Source organism: Balaenoptera borealis (assembly GCF_965194805.1).
Source record: "Balaenoptera borealis genome assembly, chromosome: 12".
NCBI lineage: Eukaryota > Metazoa > Chordata > Mammalia > Artiodactyla > Balaenopteridae > Balaenoptera > Balaenoptera borealis.
This window is the reverse complement of record NC_138869.1, coordinates 48440185-48462313: the sequence shown is the minus strand read 5'-3', so window position 1 is coordinate 48462313 and position 22129 is coordinate 48440185. Positions and strand designations below refer to the sequence as shown.

General features: G+C 39.5%; 1 protein-coding gene across 9 annotated transcripts in view; it reads left to right on the top strand.

Moving 5' to 3' along the window:
* The window catches only part of LOC309608508 (uncharacterized protein), a gene marked incomplete at its 5' end in the record, with an annotated part of 555765 nt that overhangs the window by 360190 nt on the left and 173446 nt on the right, over positions 1 to 22129 (top strand). For 8 of the 9 annotated variants that reach the window (XR_014232918.1, XR_014232919.1, XR_014232920.1 and 5 more), the window contains one exon: positions 3826 to 3898. The exons of the other annotated variant lie outside the window; for it this stretch is intronic. Coding sequence is in view for 2 of the 8 variants with exons in the window: in XM_082348787.1 (XP_082204913.1) it covers positions 3826 to 3898 (73 nt within the window). The remainder of the gene's footprint in view (positions 1 to 3825; positions 3899 to 22129) is intronic. 9 annotated transcript variants of the gene reach the window in all.

Genomic DNA, 22129 nt, shown 5'->3' with positions numbered 1-22129 from the left:
ATATTACTAGAAGGAAACCCTGTTTCACTAACAAAGAGCCTCCCAGGGTTTACTGTACAAGGAGAGACAATTCCTAGAGGACTGGGTGACGTTTTAGGCATCATTCCTATTCCATCACCAAAATTTATTTCCCATAGGTGCTCATGGCTGCATCTATCTTGTTGACCTCAGTAGATTGCTACCCTTCCTCCAATAAACATATCCAAACAGGGATACAAATCCTTTCCTTGTGTCTCCAGAGGACACTTGAGATAAGATTTTTTAAAAAATCATTGACGATCAGGGGGAAATGGAAATAATATAGAGAGTACCATTATTTGAGACCAGTGTTTCCCAAATTTTGTTCCACAGAACATTAACTTGGGGAACTATTAGAAGATGTTCCATGAGAAAGATGTTTTGTGGTTGAACAAAGTTGGGAAATGGTATACACTATACCTGCTCCATATATACTAAAACATAACATGAGCATAATAAAGGCTCTGAGAAGTCCTGCAACAGACTTCTAGCTTTTCCTAATCCAGTGATTTTCAAGTTTACGAAAGCATGGGATCCTTTAGTTTAGCACACAACCAATATTTTATGGACAGCCTGCCCTACGATACCAGTTTAGTCACCTGTACTGTACCTCAACCATTACAAATGGACCCCATAAGGCAGAGATTGTGCTGGAGTCTCTTCTTTCCCACATCCCTCTTCAGCTTCTACATAGTATGTGCTGTCCTCAAAGTTCAAGATGAACTCCTCCATGAATAGACAAATAGAAGGAGGTCAAGGCTTTCTCATGACTACTTGAACTCTGCACTTACAATTCTTCTTTCTCTCTGAGACGTCTTTCCTTTTCAAGATGAGTAGCACCTGGAGTCCTCTCTCACAAGACAGGAGAGAACTGTAGAACAGTTGTCAAGAGCAAGAACTCTGGAGTCTGACTCTACCCCATCTTAACTTAAAATCTCCATGCTTCAATTTTCTCATGTGTAAAATGGTAATAATAGTAACTACTTCATAGGATGGTGTGAGTATTACATGGGTTAAAGCATGTGAAATACTTAGAACAGGGTCTGGAATATAAGGTGTATTCTGAAATGTCAGTAATTATTCGTTTCGCTTAGATCTGGCAGCCCTCAAAAGAATATACCCATCAGACTGCAATGCTAATTTCACATGCATACAAAAGGGACACATCTTGAGGAGCTAGGGAATTGTTATATCCTGGTTGCAAATATTTTGACAGCATGACTTTCTATGTGGTACTATAATAGTTAATTGATACATTTTGCATTTTCATTATTTTATAATTACAAAAGTAACACATTATAACACTGGGAGCCTATAAAACATAAAGAGGCATTAAAGGGAGAAATGCACTCAAATTATCTGTCTTTAGAAACCCCAATGGTAATATTTTGTTACATACATATATATATATGACATAATACACTTCTAGAAATATTTTTCTCTTGACAAAAAATTATGTACACTTTTCCATGTCAGTTAATATTCCTTAGAAACACTATTTTAACAGCTGCAGACTAACCCATCCTATGAATATATTATGGTTCATTCCTGAGTGGTTCATTTACTGGGATGATTTGATGAATTACCCATCACAAAACCAGTGTTTTAGCAGGAGGAACCCACACAGTGTTCATCTGCAGAAAGATTATTAAGCCCTGTCAATTCTTTCCATCAGATTTCCCACTCATACCATGTCCATCTCCTAGTCTTCATTATTTTTGAGGGTAAATGAATTCAAGTCAAGCACATCCACAAGTCAGCCAGAGAAAATCAAAAGACTCAAAGACAGGGCTTATTAAATAAGATTAAAGGAAATGGTATTCTTTTGTCCATGATCTGTCAATTCTTTCTATACTTATTATTCAAGCATTAACAACATCTCTTGCTTCACATTTTGCTTAGCGTCCTTCTACTTTCTATAAAAACAGGAGTATTCCTTACAATGCATCTCATTCCATAACACTTCAGGGCATAAAATGGGCCAACACATCCTTCCTTCATTTTCAGGAGAAAATGAAGAGCTCTGGTATGCTTCAGGAATAAAATATGGTAGAAAATAAGTTATCCAGAAATCCAAATACTGAAGCACCTAAAATACAAAATTTGCTCTTAATGGACTTCTTTTCCTAGTGATCTTCTATGTTTCAAATTATGCAAGTAGAATTAGTAATGAGTGAATTTGCTTTGGTGCCAGTGGTGATGGCAGAATCTACAAAGCAGTGAGTGATCAACCAGTTGGAAGCATCACAGCAGCCGAATTTTCACATTAGAGGCAATGAGATACACAGTGTACTATGCATTAGACATCTATTATTTTTTTACCTTTTGTCAATTGTCACTTCTTCACAGTCCATCTCATTGTTCCAGCTTCTAGGAAGGACCCAGGTACGGCCACCATGTGTCTAACCCCCTGGCCACAGTGACTGAGCTGGGTTACTCAAGTGAGATCACTAATATTCAGTTGAGGGACTTTCACTCCACTATTGAGAAAGAGGGACTATTAATAAAACTGGACTTGACATGAATGGAATAAGTGCCAGAGCTGCTTACAGCCATCTTTCTGAGAACAAAGGTGTGTGCTGCATAAGAAATCATTCTAAATTATTTAGTTCATCATTTTGTGGGTTGCCAGTGTGGGCTGGGCTCAGCTGAGTGGTTTTTCTGGTCTTGGCTGGACTCACTTTGTACATGAGTGGGCAGGCCTGGCTGGGCTAGGAAGGCCTTACTGGGAATGGCTTGTCTCTAGTGGTCTCATGTGGGCTCTCATTATCCAGCAGACCAGCTCAGGCTTAGTCATATGGCAGAGTCATGGTTCCAAGAAAGTGAGCCAGGAGCATGCTAGGCCTCTTGAGGACCAGGCTCTCAACTGGGGTGACCTCACTTGCCCCGCATTCTAGTTGTCAAAACAAGTCTCAAGTCCAGGCTGGATTTAAAGCAGTGGAGAAATCGACTTCATCTCCATGTAGAAAGAGCTATCAAGTCACATCGCATGGAGGCCTAGATAAGGGGAAGGAAATCATTATGGCCTTTTTATAAATAATCTCCATCCATGTGTCCATCTTCTGGCCACAATTATTCATGTCCTTTCCACGTGCAAAATACACTTACCTCCTGCCAAGACCTCCTTCCATCTGGATTGGAGTCCATGATTTTGGGACCTACGTTCTGCCACATGAGGCCTCCCTTGATTGGAGGCCTGTGAATTAAAAAGACACACCCAACATAAAAATGTGAAACATGGACAAGATGACCAAAATAGACTTTCCCATTCAAAATACTCTGTCAAGGACAATTCATGCTGGAAAAACTTTGTAAATTTCACAGACCAAAGGACCCCATAACTGTTGGAGAAAGTCATTAAGCGACATAACAGTTGACCCTCAAGCTGGACCTGTCCTTGGAATGTTTGTTCTGCCCACTGTTCCCACACTAGGAGCTGTTTCAAGAATCCAGCCTTAAGAGCATAAGGTGTTGTTGAGACCACCTGGACAGTATTCGTGATTGAACCTAGTTAAGGCCTCTATATAAACTTTTAACATTCTGGCAAGCAGATGAGATCTACTCGTCTTGCAGCCACCCAAGACAAGCCTCCTGTGTAAACTCCCTTGCTCATTAAACCTGCCACCTACTAATCTGGAATCGTCCTCTCTTTTTTCAGTCCCTCCTTGCCCTCTGTGTGCGGGACCCAGTTTGCAAACCACAGTCACAGAACAGGAGATGCTGCAGGTTGCAGGCTGCAGAGAAAGGTCCCAGCAAGAGGCAGTGGAGCATTTTTTAAGTAGCTGTTTTCTTCTTTGGTCTCTGCAGATGCTGACAACACAAATCCTGGTTCTAAGTGACTTGGCCAGATTCCTATCTACAGATCAACCAGGATTTTCTGGTAAATAAAACATTCATGCATTTTTTATTAGTGCATGATGCTTTTTTTGAAGTTGTTATTGTCATTTTAGAGTACACCCTAAATCCTGATGTTTAGTACAAGATATGATGAGTGAACTATTTACACTGTGTTTTGTCATTAAAATTTAGGGTTTTCTATAAAATGCTACTTTTTTTCTATTTTCTACTAAGTCTAGATTTAATTGAGTCCTAGGATGTATTTTTGTTAACTAAAGGTTTTCTAAACCTTAGGTAGCTTTTTAACATTTTTTAAACTTTTTGTTAAGGGACAATATACCTATAGAAAGGTACACCTACCATATGTGTATAACTTGATGAATTTTCCAATTGCACACATTTGTGTAAACAGTATGCAGATCAAGAAACAGAATGTTACCACTACCCCTCTGGTAGATAGGGCTTCTCGACCTCAGCATTGTCGATGTTTTAGGCTGGACAATTCTTTGCTGTGGGGAGCTGTCCTGCGCATTGTAGGATGTTTAGCAACACCCCTGGTCTCTATCCACTAGCTGCTGGTAGCAACCCTCTTCCTCAGTATGACAACCAAAAGTGTCTCTCCAGACGTTGCCAAATATCCCTTGGGGATCAAATTATACCTGGTTGAGAATCACTGCCTCTAGGGTAACCACTATTATGACCTCTAATAGCATAGATTAATTTAGCCTGTTTTTTACTTTATATAAATACTCCACTTGTATCTGGCTTCATTCTCTGAAAATTATATTTGTGACAGTCACTCATGTTTTTGTGTGTAGCTGTAGACTGTTCATTCTTGTTGCTGTGTAGGGCTCCGTTACAAGAATATGTCACAATTTATTTATCCATTCAACTATTGAAGGGCATTTTGGTAACTGCTAGTTTTTAACATATATATATATATATATATATATATATACACACACACACATATATATATAATTTTTAAACTCATTTATTTCTTATCATACTTTATATCCCCAATTACATACCATACCTTCTAAAAATTTTTTTGAAGTTAAGGTATCTAAATTTTGGAAATTTTGTTAACCTGGATCAAATCACATGCTAGGCATTTAAGTAAAGTATTTTTTTATAAATTTATTTATTTATTATTTATTTATTATTATTTTTGGCTGCGTTGGGTCTTTGTTGCAGTGCACAGGCTTCTCATTATGGTGGCTTCTCTTGTTGCGGAGCACGGGCTCTAGGCAGGTGGGCTTCAGTAGTTGTGGCTCGTGGGCTCTAGAGCACAGGCTCAGTAGTTGTAGCGCACGGGCTTAGTTGCTCTGCGGCATGTGGGATCTTCCCAGACCAGGGCTCGAACCCGTGTCCCCTGCACTGACAGGCAGGTTCTTAACCACTGCACCACCAGGGAAGCCTTAAGTAAAGTATTTTTTATGGTAGCTTCTTAAAGAAACCCAGAGTGGGCCACTGATCCTGAAGATGAAGTTGGGAGGGGGAAGAGAAGAAGAGTCCAAGTTCAGTGCAACCAGTATTTACTGAACACCTGTGACTGTAAGGCACTATTGGTGGCTCTGGAAATGTGAAGTGAATAAGACAAGTTCTATGCCTTTGAGAAGTTTGTCAGTCCTTTCCTCCTACTGATGGCCAATCTTTTTCTCCCAGGCCTGATATGATCTAACGGTACCTCCTGCTTGGAAGGTTGCCTCTGATGAGAAGATCTGGCTAGTGCCAGGAGCTGTATCTCCTTTAGGTCTTTGTCAAGAAGGATAAAAGCAGGGGCCCTGGGGGACTTCCCTGGTGGTCTAGTGGCTAAGACTCCATGCTCCCAATGCTGGGTGACCAGATTCGATCCCTGGTCAGGGAACTAGATCCCGCATGCATACTGCAACTAAGAGTTCGCATGCCACAGCTAAGAAGCCTGCGTACCGCAACTAAAAAAAAAAGGGGGGGGCAACAAAGGTCCGCATGCAGCCAAATAAATAAATAAATATTAAAAAAATAAATAAAGCGTACAGTTCAATAGCTTAAAAAAAGGAAAAAAAGCAGGGGCCCTGGGGTTGTAGCCCCATCACCGGGGTAAGGAAACAGGGAGGGGTTTTGAACAGAAACCTTAGCTAAGAATAGGCAAGGTGCAGGCTACAGAGGCAAAATGTGCCCAGTCTTCCAGAGACCCTAATCGCAGGGGAGACTGCATGGGGCATGGGGGGAACGGTGGTAGACACAGCCCCCAGGAAATCCAGCTAACAGAGAGGATTGAAATGCTAGTGATGCTCCACAAATCACTTCATAAATCTAAAAAATTCATTTACATTCATAACACGCATCCTTCTAGACAAAGGAAATGTGAGCCTAGAGAAAGAATGACTCTGCAGGGCTTCTCTTTTTAAAAAATAGGCTAATTTGGTCTTTAATAGGTTTTTTTTTTTTTAGAGAAAGGTAATTTTAAATTTATTTATTTATTTATTTATTTATGGCTGTGTTGGATCTTCGTTTCTGTGCGAGGGCTTTCTCTAGTTGCGGTGAGCGGGGGCCACTCTTCATCGTGGTGCGCGGGCCTCTCACTATCGCGGCCTCTCTTGTTGCGGAGCACAGGCTCCAGACGCGAAGGCTCAGTAGTTGTGGCTCATGGGCCCAGTTGCTCCGCGGCATGTGGGATCTTCCCAGACCAGGGCTCGAACCCATGTCCCCTGCATTGGCAGGCGGATTCTCAACCACTGCACCACCAGGGAAGCCCTTTAATAGGTTTTAACCAAGATGAGCGACTGCCCTTTTACAAGAAGAGTTTCATCATCAGTATTCTATAAAGCCTCTTTGTCTCATCTTCACTACTCAAATATTTCCCTAACTATCTACAACTTCAGTACAATGAAAACAAAGGCCAGTGGAACTGGTGTCTTCCTTCCTACTTATTCATCCTGTCGGCGAAAAATTAATCAGTCGATCTAAGAAAGAACTGGAAAGTTTTATTCGAGCCAATTTTGAGGATTATAACCCAGGAAGAGCATCTCGGAAAGCTCTGAGAACTGTTCCGCCCATTAAAAGTCAAGACAGTTTATATAAGTTTTCTGAGACAGAGGGCTATACAATAAATGACGTATTATTGACAGTTTACATAATCCAGATTTAAGCGCCAAGATCAAGAAGGAATGTTATCTTTTAAGGAGTTGTTTTGTTGGTGCTAGGAGAATGTTGCTGTTTATGGTTGAGCAGGTATTCCTACTGATGGGGTAGGTTTGGTAGATGCATAATGCAGATACACAGTGCACAGTGAGGGGAGAGGGGGAGGCCAAAGGGCAGAGAATTTTTATATTCTTGTCTTGCCATAAACATGGATTTTATTTCACAATTCTTCTCAAGCTTCTGAGACTTTCACTTCTCTTCCTCAGTTTATGTTTCTTCATTGTTACTACACACTCCTTAAACCCAGTACCATTTAATTAAATTGACCAAATGATTATGTTGTGAGTTTACTTAGGATTAACCTTTCAATTAAGGTCTCATTATAATTATCAAATTATAAATACAAAAAATTAAAGAATTTCAATCCAACATTGGAGGGTTTCTAAATTTTCTCTTAAGTAAATCAATAGGAAATAGAGGAATTATGTTCATTTTTATTACCGTGTGCATACTCATTATTGAATAGATTGTTGCAATAAACCCAGGGCTTATTTCCAAGAAAATTTTATACGGCATTTGTGAAAATGATATTTCAGCTGCTCTACTGGACAATCCTTTAAGCACCTTGCCTAATTCATTAAAAAAGCAACAGGCAAAGCAAAAGAAAGCAAACCAAACTCACGCAAGCTTTTTAATGGTCCTGTTGTGTGCAGGCAGGAACTGCCAGCCTCCCCTACACCACCCCCCATTCCCCTAAGGCCAGTTAGTCAATTAGAAGAACAATGAGTCATTCAGTCACTGAACTGCAGCCTTAATATTCAAAAGTCAGACTTTAATTTTTGTTTCTTGTCCAGCAGGAAAATCCCAAAAGAATACATTTTTCACCGAATTTATTCATCACATGCTAAAATGATCCAGAACAAATATACAAGACCTTCCATTGAACTACTTGTGCCTTCCCATTAATCTGTCTCAAAAAACTTTCACTGCAAGGGATTTGTAATGGGTTATCACATGATAACAGAAGTGTTTTTCTCTTTAAATTTCTTGCTTACTTATTTGTAAACTCCAATATTATAAATTATTGTATAAATAAGTATACTTATTATTTAAAGGAAACTGTGCATATTTTTGTAAAGCAAAGTGTGTATATATGTTCATTAAAACATAATCTACACATATATATAATATGTATATCTGTGTGTGTGTACTCACACACAGTAGTACATAGCTACCTATCTAGTATGTTAGATACACATATACTCATGCACAGTGTATGTAACATATGTATATACATATACATACATACATACACACATATATACATATGTATTCACATGCATGCAGTACAAAATAATGGTTAAGAGTATGGACTCTGCAACCAGTCTACTTAGATTTAAACTCCAGATCCATATGGTAACAAAGGCAAGTTACTTAACATGTCAGTGCCTCAAATTCTTTATCCTAAAGTGAGAATAATATTTATATCAATTTCATAGGGTTGTCGTATGGCTAAATGAGTGAATATATATGCACAGCTCTACACAGAACTTAGAACAGCATCCAGCCCGTGGAGAACTCTATGTAAATATCTGCCTGTAATTAATCTGCATGTATTTGTGTACGTAGTACAGGTATAAATGATTACGCCCTCCTGTGTCTATTTTGCACATTTGAATTTTTTGCATACTAGACTTTTCTTCATGGGGGATAAATGTATACACTTAAAGATAGTCAGAAATTTTACTTCTACTAACCTTCTTCTACCAACTCTACTTCTCCAGGCTAAATCAATCTAACTTTTGACTTTTGCCTCACATGTTTTATATTCCAAACTCCTCAGATCTTTTCATTCATTCTTTTCTTGAATCTTCCTAGTTTTCCACGCCTCTAGGGCCATCATCAAACACCAAAGTGTTCACCGTGTTCTAACTGGGATGTGATCATGCAACTGTGACACCCTCTTCAGGGCTGTGAGTTCTTCAAGGGGGATGGAGATCAGCTCCGGTTCCTGGGTCCCATCCCTGAGTGCCTTGTAATTGGCTCTGCCCAGAATGTGCATTCATTCAGTGTTACCCTGGCGCCAGCGGGTTATACACCAGTGGTTAGCCGCCTGGCTGCACATAAAAATCACCAGTAAAGCTTTTAACAAATACCAACCCCTAGGTGCACCCAAAGCAATTAAATCAGAATCTCTGGGGGTGTGGTGGTACACTGCTATTTCTTAAAAGCTCCTGTGTGGGTCTCAAATGCAGTCACGGTTAACAACTAGTGCCATATAGAAAGGACCTTACCATCAAAAAGATGTCTGCATCTTTGCTCCGCTGCAGGTAAGGTGCTAGCGTGTGCATTCCTCATGGAATGAGGGCGGCAACATCTTCCCACCTTCTCAAAGAAGGTCAGTGGACAGCTTCCTGAGGTTGTGCCCCGCATCTTGTCACCAAATGCCTCCAGAAAAAAAAAGTCTGCACAGTGAGCCTGGAAATTGTGTTTTAGAGCAACAGTTCTCAAATTTTTCTTCTATTGCCACACATGTGATGAACAGTATTTACGGGCATGACACTGTCCTGCTGTGACAGGCGAGGGCCAATTCCCAGCTGTAATTCTATTTAAAGATGTATTTAAAAATGCAAGTTAGTGGCAGTGACATAATTACAGGGACAATTTGGGCTGTTATTAAGCAAACTAAATAATTTGCAAACTTAGGTACTTTAGCTGCTGTTCATTTATTCAACAAATATGTATTGAATGTCTACTCTCTCTAGGCACTGATCTAGATGCTGAGCATGAAAAAAAAATTTCTTGCTCCCCATGGAAATTACATTTTAGGGTAATTACATTTTAGTGAGGAGACAGACAGTAAACAAATAGAATCAACAAATGTGTATGAGGGTGTGGGGGGCGGTTACAGGTAAATGTTATAAAGAAAAGAAAAGGAGAAGATGAGAGAGTGCCTTGTGCAATAGATCAGTCAGGAAAGACCTCTCTGAGGAAGTGATACTTGAGTGGAGAGAGATCAGAAGGAAGTGAGAAGGCAAGCCTCTGGTGTCTGGGAGAGACAAGCACTCTGGTCCAAGCAATTGCAAAGGCCTTGGGAAGGGAGCCTGCTGTGTGGTTCAAAGAACATCACATGGACCAGAGTGGCTCGGGTGGGAAAGGGATAGGAGAGTGATGGGATATGAAGTCAGAGTGATAGCAAGGATTCCAGAGTCTGTAGGGTCTCTGGGTTTAATTCTTAGCGTAGTGGAAACCACTGGAGGGTTTTGAGCTTGGGAATGCTCAGATTTACTTTCTAAAAGGATGGATTGCTCAGGCTGCCATGTAGAGTACTCACCATACTGTAGTAGAGGGATTGAGTTGGAAGCAGAGGTCCAAGTGAGCTGTTGGTGACCTGGTCAGAGCTGTAGCAGAGGAGGTGGAGAGAAGTGGTAATATTTTAGAAGTAGAGTTACCAGGATTTGCTGATGAAGTGAAGGTCGGGTGTGAGAAAAAGAGAAGATTATGGGGATGGGGATGCCATTTGTTGAGATGTAGGACACTGGAAAAAGAGGGTGTTCCAGTGAAAATCCAGAGTTCAGTTGGGATAAGTTAAATCTGAGATGCATATAGACATCCAAGTGAAGATATTGAGCAGAGAGTTGACTATAAGAGCTGTAGATAAAGGGAGAGGTTGGGACTGGTGATTTCAATTTGATAGTCGTTGTTATGATATGAGATTATATATTTTTCTGTTTATCTAATTTTTGTCTCTTTCTCCCCCAAGAATATGAGTTTCATGAGGGCAGAAAATTAATGTTTTGTTCTTTACTGTGTCCCCAACTCCTAGAACATTGGTAAGCACATAAAAAGTGCTCAATAAATATTATTGAATGAAAGAAAAATTCAATTCAGGGCAGTATAACATAAATGAAAAATAGCAGGACATAACAAGTGCTCAAGGATGACATGGTATGTGAATTGAGACTGGGGAGTGACCAGTGTGGGCTATAACGGTCAAGAAAAAAAGTCTTGGCAGAGCTTGACCTTTATCAGGTCTTGAAAAATAGGTAGGTTTATAGGTAAGAGGTGTCAGGAAAAGGGGTCAAGTTTGGGGGAAAATGATGACTTTGGTTTAGATTATGTTGAATTTGAGGTATTGGGGGTTGGCCAAAAAGTTCGTTCGGGTTTTTGTACACGCTTACAAATACCTGAATGAAATTTTTGGCCAGCCCGATAACAGAGGAACATTTGAATTTGATAGAAAGGCATTTAAGTTAGTTCTCTAGACGGTTTGAGATCTGGACTTGCAAAGGACAGACATGGGCACTCCTCCTTTCTGAAATTAGAACCCACACAACTACATTAGAATATTGAACTGTAAATGCGGTAACAGGAAATTAAGTAGAAAATTTTGACTGAGTCGCCAAGAACGTTGAAAAAGCAACGCTTTTCAAAATTTAATGTGCATACAAATCACCTGGCAATCTTACTAAAATGCAGATTTTGATTTTGTAGGTCTGGGGTGGGGCTTGAACTTCTGTGTTTCTAACAAGCTCCCAGGTGATGTTGATGCTGCCACGTCCTTGGACCACATGTGAATAGAGAGGTACTAAAGTGACGTGTTACACCAAAAGGAACATTTTCAAAGGAAATAAGTAGAAACCAGTTACATGGCTCTTCATCTCCTCACCAACACTGAGAGTATAAAAGGATTGAGTTTCTGGGCATCGGAGGAAGCTTATTTTAGATAGAACTTATTTGCAGGGAGCTGTTACTGAGCTGTGAGCAAGGGTGTAGAGCAGAGGGTACATCCCTCTTAACCTCAAATCAAGAGAAAAGATTTCAGTGGAACTCTGCGTCAGCACTGTGAGTGTCATCTCTGGTTGGAGAGACAAAGTGGACTGAGGTCTGACCCAAAAAAGCAAAGGGTGAGACACAGGCCAACTAGCTGTTGACTGACAAGTTGAAGAGGCTGCTTAGTAATCAAGCTGTGAATGCAATTTGTCAGGGCAAAGGAAATGGAATAGGTCAGAAATCAGGTTACTAGGCAGAAGGAGAGATAGGAGGGAAAGATCGCAGAAGGCCCTCACTAGAAAAGTCCACAAGATTTAACTTTAAATCAAGTTTGGAATCCGGATTATCATATGGGACTAGGATTTTAATTTCTAAGTTGAGATCCTGTGTTTTATTTTTAAATGTTCATAAGATCTTTTATTATCTGTGAGTGATTGGACAGTAATTTTCTGAGTTTTTAATCTCGGGGTGGAGAATTTCTCCCAGTGAGCAAACTTTAAAGAGACAGTGGGAAACAAAGTAAAACTGGTTTATGGTTATGCCCATGAGTTCTGCTCCTTCACTGTTTTCATGATAAATGGGTTCAAGGGAGAGGAGGCAAGTCAGCCTTGGATCTTCATATCAGCTACAATATAACCTTTAGTCATGTTGCCCTTGAGTTCCTTTGTCTGACACCACCACCCATAATGAGATTATCTAAGTGCTGATCCTCTCAGAGATCTTGGACAACCCATTGCTGTTAACACCGCTCCTATAGATCAGCCCCACTGTGTCTGCTCATACTGAGCAGAGTTCAGAGAGCTCCCATTTGTAGAAGAGACTTGCTAATTCCACTTCTCTCTGGGTAGACAATGGCAGTGCAAAGAGCATCCACTCCCCCCAATCCCCGCCCCCCATCCTGGTCTCCTAGCAGCTACAACACCAACAGGTATTTTCATATCCTGTGCACATTAGAGTTAGGACAAAGGTGACTTGGAGCAGTTGTGTGTTTTGTATTGTTATCTATGGCCAAGGAAGCTGTCAACATGGACATCTAATGAAACATAGGTAGTTCTTGGCTCAGCAAAGCACTTACACCCCTGACACAATCAGAGATGATTTTTTAGGTACCAAGCTTGAGACCTGAGAGTTATCGTGGGAAATGGAGGAGTAGAAGGACCCATGTACCCTTCTCAATCTGTTCTTCCTGGAATCTTCTCTTTGGGTTCTTAACTCATATCTCATGCACCAGCTATACTAAGGTTTCTTGCAGTCCCTGAAAATGAAGACTTCCTTCAAGACTCTACCTCAATCTGTCTTCCTCTCTGAGAGCCTCCCTCATCTTATTTTTTTCAGGGAAGGTTGACCAAATGAGACAACCCTCTGAGCTTCCATGACACTTGAGACAAAACTGTATAAGAGCTTCTGTCTGTCTGTGTGTGGTCATTCTTGGTGCATTAACAGATGTGTGTGAATGGCTTCCTATTATTGAGTAACTTTTCTTTTATTGGATGTTCGATTCATTATGTAGTTAAGATTCTGTTAGATTGTTCTGATGACTTAAAGGTTAAGAAAACTCTGGATGAAAAGATCCTAGGTGTACAGCAGAGAGTCACGAAAGGGTCATGTTGGCCAACAGCAGACTGTGGGCAGACGAGTCCTGAGAGGGAGCCAGGAGTACTCTTCCAAGTCGCTCTGTTCCTTTCGATGCTAGGCTGGCAGTATCGCAGCCTGTGCAAGCTGGAAGGCCCCATAACTCCTGCACTGTTTTTGTTCGTTGCCCTTTTGTTTTCTCTTACAATTTAGTAGATTTTAAAGTAACTCTTGGGACTTCCCTGGCGGGCCAGTGGTTAAGACTCTGCGCTTCCAATGCAGGGGGTGTGGGTTCAATCCCCGGTCAGGGAACTAAGATCCCACATGCCGCATGGTGCGGCCTTAAGACAAAAAAAAAAAGTAACTCTCTTTTCCTGATTATAAAAATAATACATTTTTATGATCTTGTAGTACATCCTGGTTTGTTTGGCACCAACCCTGTTGACACCTGTTGTCCTGGTGTATTATTAATAGCGCTGACTTTCCCTCTCAGAAATTCCCCTGTTTGGACTGTGACTTACATTGCCATCCTCCTGGTTATACAGGATTTGGAGTGTACACAAATTGTTGTGTGTACATCTGATTACTGTAGGATAATTTCCAAAAGATAAAACTTCTGAGTCAAAGGTTATGAAGGAATTTCAGGCCTTTGCTACATTATGCCACTTTACTCTCCAGAAAAGTGGCAGCCATTTACACTCCAACTGGCGGTTCATGAGGGCCTATGATATTGCTAGACCAGAGTTCAGTTATTAAAATCAATAACCTCAATACCAACACCAGTGGAACAACTTCAGAAACCAAGAGGTTTCTGTTGTCTCCCAATTAAGATGGGAAAATTAGCAACTTACACTTCTTCCCACCTCTGTCCCCATTTCTCATTTGCAAGTATCCTCTGAGCTATGTTTCTGCCTTAAAGATAAATTATTTTTTACATTAGTCATCTTTTCATTTAAGAACTATACAAGTACATTATGTTTATAATCAATGTGACTATAATTATTTAGAATATGATGTGTATATTTGATTGTATATTAAGTGTATTAATATATTATTATATATTTATATAATATATTAATTATATATCATACATAGATATATATTTATATATAATAATTTCTATTTTTAAAAATATTTTATTTATTTATTTCGGCTGTGCCAGGTCGCAGTGCGGCACTATAATAATATATTTATTTATTCATTTATTTATTTTTTGGCTGCATCAGGTCTTAGTTGTGGCATGTGGGATCTATCACTGCAGTGTGTGGGCTCTTCGTTGCAGCACATGGGCTTCTCTCTAGTTGTGGCGCGTGGGCTCCAGAGCGCGCAGTCTCATTAGTTGTGGCACGCAGGCTCTCTAGTTGTGACACGTGGGCTCCAGGGCGCCTGGGATCAGTAGTTGTGGTGCGTGGGCTCCATAGTTGTGGAACACGGGCTCTCTAGTTGTGACGCATGGGCTCAATAGTTGTGGCATGCAGCCTTAGTTGCCCCACAGCATGTGGGACCTTAGTTCCCTGACCAGGGATCGAATCGGCATCCCCTGAATTGCAAGACTGATTCTTAACCACTGGACCACCAGGGAAGTCCCTATAATAATATATTTAAACGGAGCCAAGGCTTCCTGTGCCCTTTAACGCCACAGCTTCTCGATTTGTGAGTTCTCGTCCTTTTGCTCCCTTCTTGCCTTTCTCCCTCTTCCTCTGAGAGGGCTGGGTTATATCCTGAAGTAAATTCTTTAGTTAGGGAGCATTAGTTTTAGGTTTCCTGGCATATTTGATCACATCTTCCTCGGGTCTTCTGTAGTGGATGACCTTGGTCAGGGTGGAGTCACAGATTTCCAGTTTTCTTCCCAATCAGCCTTAAATGTATAAAATGGACCTCTCTGAGCAGCCAGGCTATTGGGGAACCAAAACATTTATTGGGATGCAATTTACTGGTATCATAATAGAACCTCACCTACTATTTCTTTCCCACTTTTCCTGTTTTTCAACAGGGTACTCATTTGGATGGAGTTCCACAATCTTGAGGAATTGTGTCTTTTCATATCTGTTCTTGACACCCAGCCATTGCTGAATCCCATAATTATTCAACTGGGGAGGTGTTGAGGGCTGATTTGGATCTTCAGTTGTGTGTCCTGGAACTATCAGACCACAAGGGACTGCAAAGGCGTAACACATTTGAGTTGGAATAGGGGCTTTAAGTCTTTAGTCCTTCCCCTCCAGGTGTCAGAGACAGTCACTTAGGTTAGGTCCTTGAATAGCCCATGAGTAGAGATGGAAGATCAGTAGGGAAATCCTGTGACCTAATGCCTTTGGAATTTCTTTGCTCTTCAAATTTGTCTAAGTCAGAGTTTTAGATTATTTTTGACCCACATTCATATACATTTGCTGACTCTCACTTGTTCCTTTTCAGCATAGATCTCTGAATCCATTCACATGCCAGAGGACATGCCAGTATTTACACAAGGCTGACTAGTGCTAGGCTACAACTCCTAGGTGTGTATCCACAAATATATCATAATTAAACAAATCATAAATAGAAGACAAAAAAAATAAGCAAAGAGCGCATGCTCAACACTCCCCATGTCATTTTAAATTCCATTATACCTTCTTGTTGTGTAGCTGACACTTGGTGTAGAATTCCTGGTGCACACTCTTGTCTCTTCTGAATTCTGTGTGCGTTCTGTTCTCTCTGACACTGCTCTAGATCATTTTCCTCTGTAAATGTACCCATGCCAGCATGTAAAGGTTGGTGATGGCTCCAAGGTTACTATCCCTTGTTCTCCTGGAATCTATGGATCCCTTCACTCTCCAGGTGCAGATCATCTTTTTATCTCAGAAAATTTGCTTTATTCATCCTTTCCTTCTGAATGCTCTGTGATTTTTGTCATCAAGCCTGTACTGCACGTCCCTGATACAGTTTCCTGTGCTGTCAATTCTACTTCTTGCTGCTTCTAGTTAGAATTTTTAGTTTTGAGACAGTTTTAGGTTTCTCTGCCCTCCCTTTATTTTATTCTGCTAATTACTTTTACATCCCATTCTGTTGCTTTATTCATTCTTTGAAGTGTAATGTCTCTTCTTTAACTTCTATTTTATTGAGTCCCAGTTCTCTTTGACTTCTTTTTTCAATGTGAGTTTATATTAGAAAAGGTTCTGGTTACGACTGATGGAAATCCAACTCAAAGCAGTTTAAGGACAAATGAGAAATGTGTTGGGTCACATAACCACTCTAAGAGAAGCAGGGCTGGAGCTGGGTTTAGGGGCGTCTGGAGTTGAGGACACAATCCATCAGCACCCTCTCTGGCTCTTGCCTGTACTTTTCTCATTGTGTTAGTTTCCTTCTCTCCCAGTGTATACCTGGTCCCTACAGGCTCTCGGCCAAACACCCCATTATCACGAAAGAAAAAACAATTTCCCTCTAGCTAGAGTCAAAAACTTGTTGAGGAAACAGCCTGGTTACATTCATACCCCTACACCAATGAGTGTCACCAAATGATAAAGAACAGATTGGCCCACCTGGGCCACGGCTCTGCCTCTGTGATCAGGGGTGTGGGGTCTGTTACAATAACCCATATACTTTCTCCATCTTTCTTTTGCAAACTATTTTGTCCTTAGTTTTGTTGTAGATATTCCTGCTTGTCACTCAATTTAGAAGTCGAGTGGACAATTCTAACTGGGCTTGCTTTTGCCCAATAATTATGTGAATGGATTCTTCTTAATCATGTTTTTGCCTACCTTGTCCAAATCTCTTTGTATATTGATATTGACGGTTGGGACTCTCTTTTCAGTTGATTGGTTGTATATCAGTTGGTGAGTATAAGGGATTGGAAGAGGGAGTGTGTAAAGGGAAGGATTTCCATGTGGCGAGTGCTTCCATGTGCCCATGCGTGAAGGCCAGCTGCCACTGTTGCCTTTGAGACTTTCCAGTGAATGAGTAAGCCATCAAATGAGAAATTCTCATTGTGTGAATACAGATGTGATCTAGTCTTAGGCCTCAGTGAGGTGTTCTGTACTATACAGAACCCAGCAATGTGAGTATAGGACAGTCTGACTGTTCTGTCTTTTCAAGATTGTATCAATATTTTTAACACCTTTATTGAGGTATAATTTACATACCATCGCATTCATCCATTTTATGTGTACAGTGATTTTTAGTAAATTTACAGAGTTGTGCAAACATCACCACAATCCAGTCTTAGAATATCCCAACACCCCCAAAAATCTCTCCTGCCCATTTGCAAACAATCCCTGTTAGAATATCCCTATCACCCCCAAAAATCTCTCCTGCCCATTTGCAAACAATCCCTGTTAGAATATCCCTATCACCCCCAAAAGTCTCTCCTGCCCATTTGCAAACAACCCCTGTTCTCACCCCCTAGCCCGAGCAACACTAATCTGCTTTCTTTCTCCATGGAGTCATTTCTGGACATTTCATGTAAATGGGATCAGAATATGTGGTCTTTTCTATTTGGCTTCTTTCAGTGATAGAATTTTTTTTTAGGTTTATTCATGTGGCAGCCCGTATCAGAAGTTAGGTCCATTTTATGCTGAACAGTATCCCCTCATATGGTTTTAACAGCCATATTTTTTGAACCTCTAAGTGAGATACGTTATCTGACAAAGCTTGTTTTTCGGATTTATAGGGAGAATGAAATATTTTGACCAGAGACTAGCCTGGATAGTGGTCGTAGGTGTCACCTGAGAACAGCCTTTTTCCTTTGCGCCTGATAGAGTTTGACACATGTCTGCTCAAAACAATCAGTGTTGACATTTGGACAGAACAAATACATTCATATGCCAATGCAGCTGCCATGGGTGGAGAGAGGGGACCAGAAAGAGAAGGATAGCAGGGGATTTGTACAATTCGTGGACTGGTGAGAACCAGCACCTCTTTAAAACACACACAGATGCACAGACACTCATAGACACACACACAAAACACCAGACACACACAAAGACACACCCATGAAAAACACCGAAGAACCACACAAAAGCACTGGCTTTCTTCCAGCATTACTCACTCAGAATGCAGAGCACCTTGATTTCATTTAAGGTGAAAGTAATAATGATATATTCTTTCTATTTCAAGATTGTTAAAGACAAGAAGGTACTGGTCTTCTTGGAGTTAACAAAGTTCAGATATTTACAAAGAATTAGCTTTATGAACCAAGGATCTCAAAATATAGAAACCTTGGCCAAATAAGTCAACAGGAAAAAAGTACATTATTTGTATTACTCGTCTCCCTCGGTTGTTGCTTATATTTCTGAAATTACAGGGACAATAATCATGTTAAAGGAAGAGAAGACAGTAAGCTTATCCCTCCCTATCTACCTATCTACCTATCTATCTTTCATCTACCTATCTCTTCCCTACTTTTAAGACTTGTGTGTTATTTCATATATTCATTCACTTATTTATTTAAAATTTTCCCTTTTTAGACAGATTTCAATTTTCTGAATAATATTTCCCTTTTTGCGGATATTTAGATTGTTTACCATTTTCTGAACCAAACTTATAATCAGCATCCTTGTACATATACCCTTGTGCATGAGTGAGAGCATTTCTCTAGAATGTTTTCCCAATTGTTGAATTGTTCAATAAAGAATATCCCAAGTTAAAATCTTGATAGATGTTGCCAAATTGCTGTCTAAAAATGCACCAATTTACATTACCATGGTTTCATAGCTCTATAAATTTACTAAAAACCACTGAAATGTACACTTTAACAGGTAAACTTATGTTTGTAAATTTCATAGCAATAAAGCTGTTCAAAAATATGTAGGTAATTTTTGCTAATTTTGTCATCTGATAAACTTTAAAAAAACTTAAATACTTTGAGGATTTTGATGAACATTGATTTTGCTTTGCATTGGATTAAATCATGGATTAATTTGGAAAGAACAGTTAACTTTACATTATTGAGTTGTCCCATCAGGGTCGTGATAGTCTGTGTCCTTTGGATAATTGAATAGTTTCCTTCATATGAGTCTTGCACATATTCTGAGTGTCATTTGTTTTTGTTATAGTTTTTTGTGTGTGTGTGTGTGAATCAGTCTCTTTCTCTATTACATTTTCTGATATATAGAAAATGATTGCATTTTTAGATTGTTAATTATGTTTCTGGCTACCTTATTGAATTCTCTTATTGGTTAAAACAGTTTTTCATTTGACTGTCTTGAATTAAGCACATAGTCATATCATCTACATATAGAGTTTAATCTTTTCAGAAAAACATTTATATCTCTTATCCCTATGTCTCGTATTATCTCAGTGACAAAGGTCTATATTATAATCTTGTGTGTTAAATGAGAGAGCAGGCCTCTCTCTCTTGTTCCTTCTCCTTTACATATAATATTTGATCAAGGTACTTTCTTAAGCAAAAGTAGTTTCTGTGTATCCCCCATTGTAAAAATAATTTTTTCCCTTTGCAGCTGAGTAGTTTGCAGGGAGACAATTTGAAACCATTTGAATATTCTGTTTCCCAAGAACTTTTCCCTTAATGATGTTCGTATCCATTGATAATTCTTGGCTGAATCAGTTATTACAGTGAGGCTGCAAAATGGTATTTCCACAGCCCCCAGCCCCCAATTCTATTTTTCCTTCTACATCTATTAGCCAGTCTTCTTTTGTAAAGAAGAGGTTCCCTCCCATGTCTCTATTTTTGGCTATCGCTGTGGACTCACGGATTCTTTTCTAATTCAGTGTATTCCAATCCATTACGTACTGTCATTATTCTATTTGGTACTCAGATTGTCCCGTATTTGGCCAAGTGTGCGCCTTTGAGTTAGCTCTCACGTCATTTTAGCATGACTATCAGTCTTTGAGCACTTTCTTGCTTTCTGGCACAACATAATGTTCAAAGCTCACCTTGTACTTTCCTAGCCCCGGTCGTGGAATCAGCCAGTTCTCCAAGGAGTTCTGGTTTCTTTTATTAGATGTTTAGTTTATTTACAAACTAAAATCTGGGCATTGGATGTACTCATTGCTATTGCTGTGTCATAGCTTGTAGACTCCCAGTGAACAGAGCTGGGAAATACATGTTTGTACATGTAAATATACACACATCTATCTATCACCTATCACTATGTTAGAAACCATGAGTTTATGCTGATATTTTCAATTCCAATCCAGAACCACCAATTTGATTTTAGCTTCCCCATCCTTAATATATTTACTTATTTTCTCAGTCTTAGAATGTATAAAGAGTTGTTTTAGAATTGCTAACACACCACACTGTGGGACTGGGTTCTTACTAACTAGAGCTCGATATTTGTTTAAAGTTCTTTTTTAGTTTAGTCTGAGGATGTATAGTCAAAATACTGTGTTCAAAGTCACATGGGTCAGTTCGTTTTATTTTCCCTTTCAGTTTGGTTATGTTGTTTGTTTGAAGTATAGTTAAATACATTTGGTTTTGTTTGTATTTCAATTTAAGGTTTCCCTCCTCACGCTTGTTGAGTTTTTTACTTTTTGTTTATATAAAAACACGACCATGGTTCCAAAAGTCAAAACTATATAAAAACCAAATACTCAGAGGAGTGTCAGTTCATGTCCCCCAACCCTTCCACCCTTTTCCACACACCTCCTTTAGGTAAGCTATCTCATTTGTTTTTGGTTTATCCTTCTTGTGTTTCCTTTTGCAAAAATAAACAGGTGCTTATCTAGTGTCTTATTTCATTATTTCTCTCACACAAAAGAAGCATACTATATGCTTTTTGTTTCACTTTTTGTTTCATTTGCTTTATTCACTTGAATAATATTCTACCACTACATTATTCGTAGTAATTCCATTTTAAAAATGTAAAAGCATGGGTTCAGAGAGGTTAAGTAACTCTTCTAGGCTCATGAAGCCAATGAGTGGAGGAACTAGGAAAATACACTTGCACCCTGATAACTTCCATCTTTCTTATGATCTTTTCTCTTTTGTTTGTAATTAGTTTGTATTTCTCAATATTTGCATTGACTGGCAAAAAGAATATTTTCCTTTTTGTTTTCTGGAAATATTACTGCTTCCCAGGAAGCAATCCCAGCTTTGTTCATACAGGTTGCTGATATGTTTAATGGGCATTTGGAATAACTCTAATATTTCCTGTTGTGGCAATGCTTACTTTCAAAAAAAATTTTTTTGGGAGTTGAAAATACTCTGCATGATTATTTGCTTCCTTTCCATCCCACACTCCTTCTGTTTATTCCTACTTTAGGCTTCCCAGCTGAGACGCATATTGCCTTCAAAATCTTTACAGTTAATGTATTAGGTAGTTGACACTATGACTCAAATCACAGAAAAGGAAGCTATTATATGGTTTCTCCATTTTCTTTTTTTCCTCATAACAAAGAAAATACATTGTTTGCTCTGGTTACAGAAAGGGACACAGGTGGCAACACTGTATTTTACTAATACGCAGATTCATCTAAAATATCCATCAATCACAGAAATAGTTTGCAAAGGGGAGAGTGGCTCAGTTAACCCCAGGCTCCAGGTACCCACCTCTGAGCACAGTCACCAGTGTTCTTGCCGTGCAGCCCTTTAGCTGAGAGCTCACTGCTGCCTTCACTGCTTAGCTCAGAAGACCCAATTGTAGCAATTAAAGCCACTGTGACTGTAAAGCTTAAATGAAGGAAATTGAAGGGAAATCTAGATCAGAAAGAAAAATGCCTTCAAGGAAAAAATATAATCATTGATTTGTAAAATACAATGGATTCTCTTAAACTTTCCAATATGAAATTATATCATTAACACATAGTAATATTTTTGCCTGTGCCTTTCTGATATCCTGATATTTATACCTCTTGTTCTTTCTCTTGT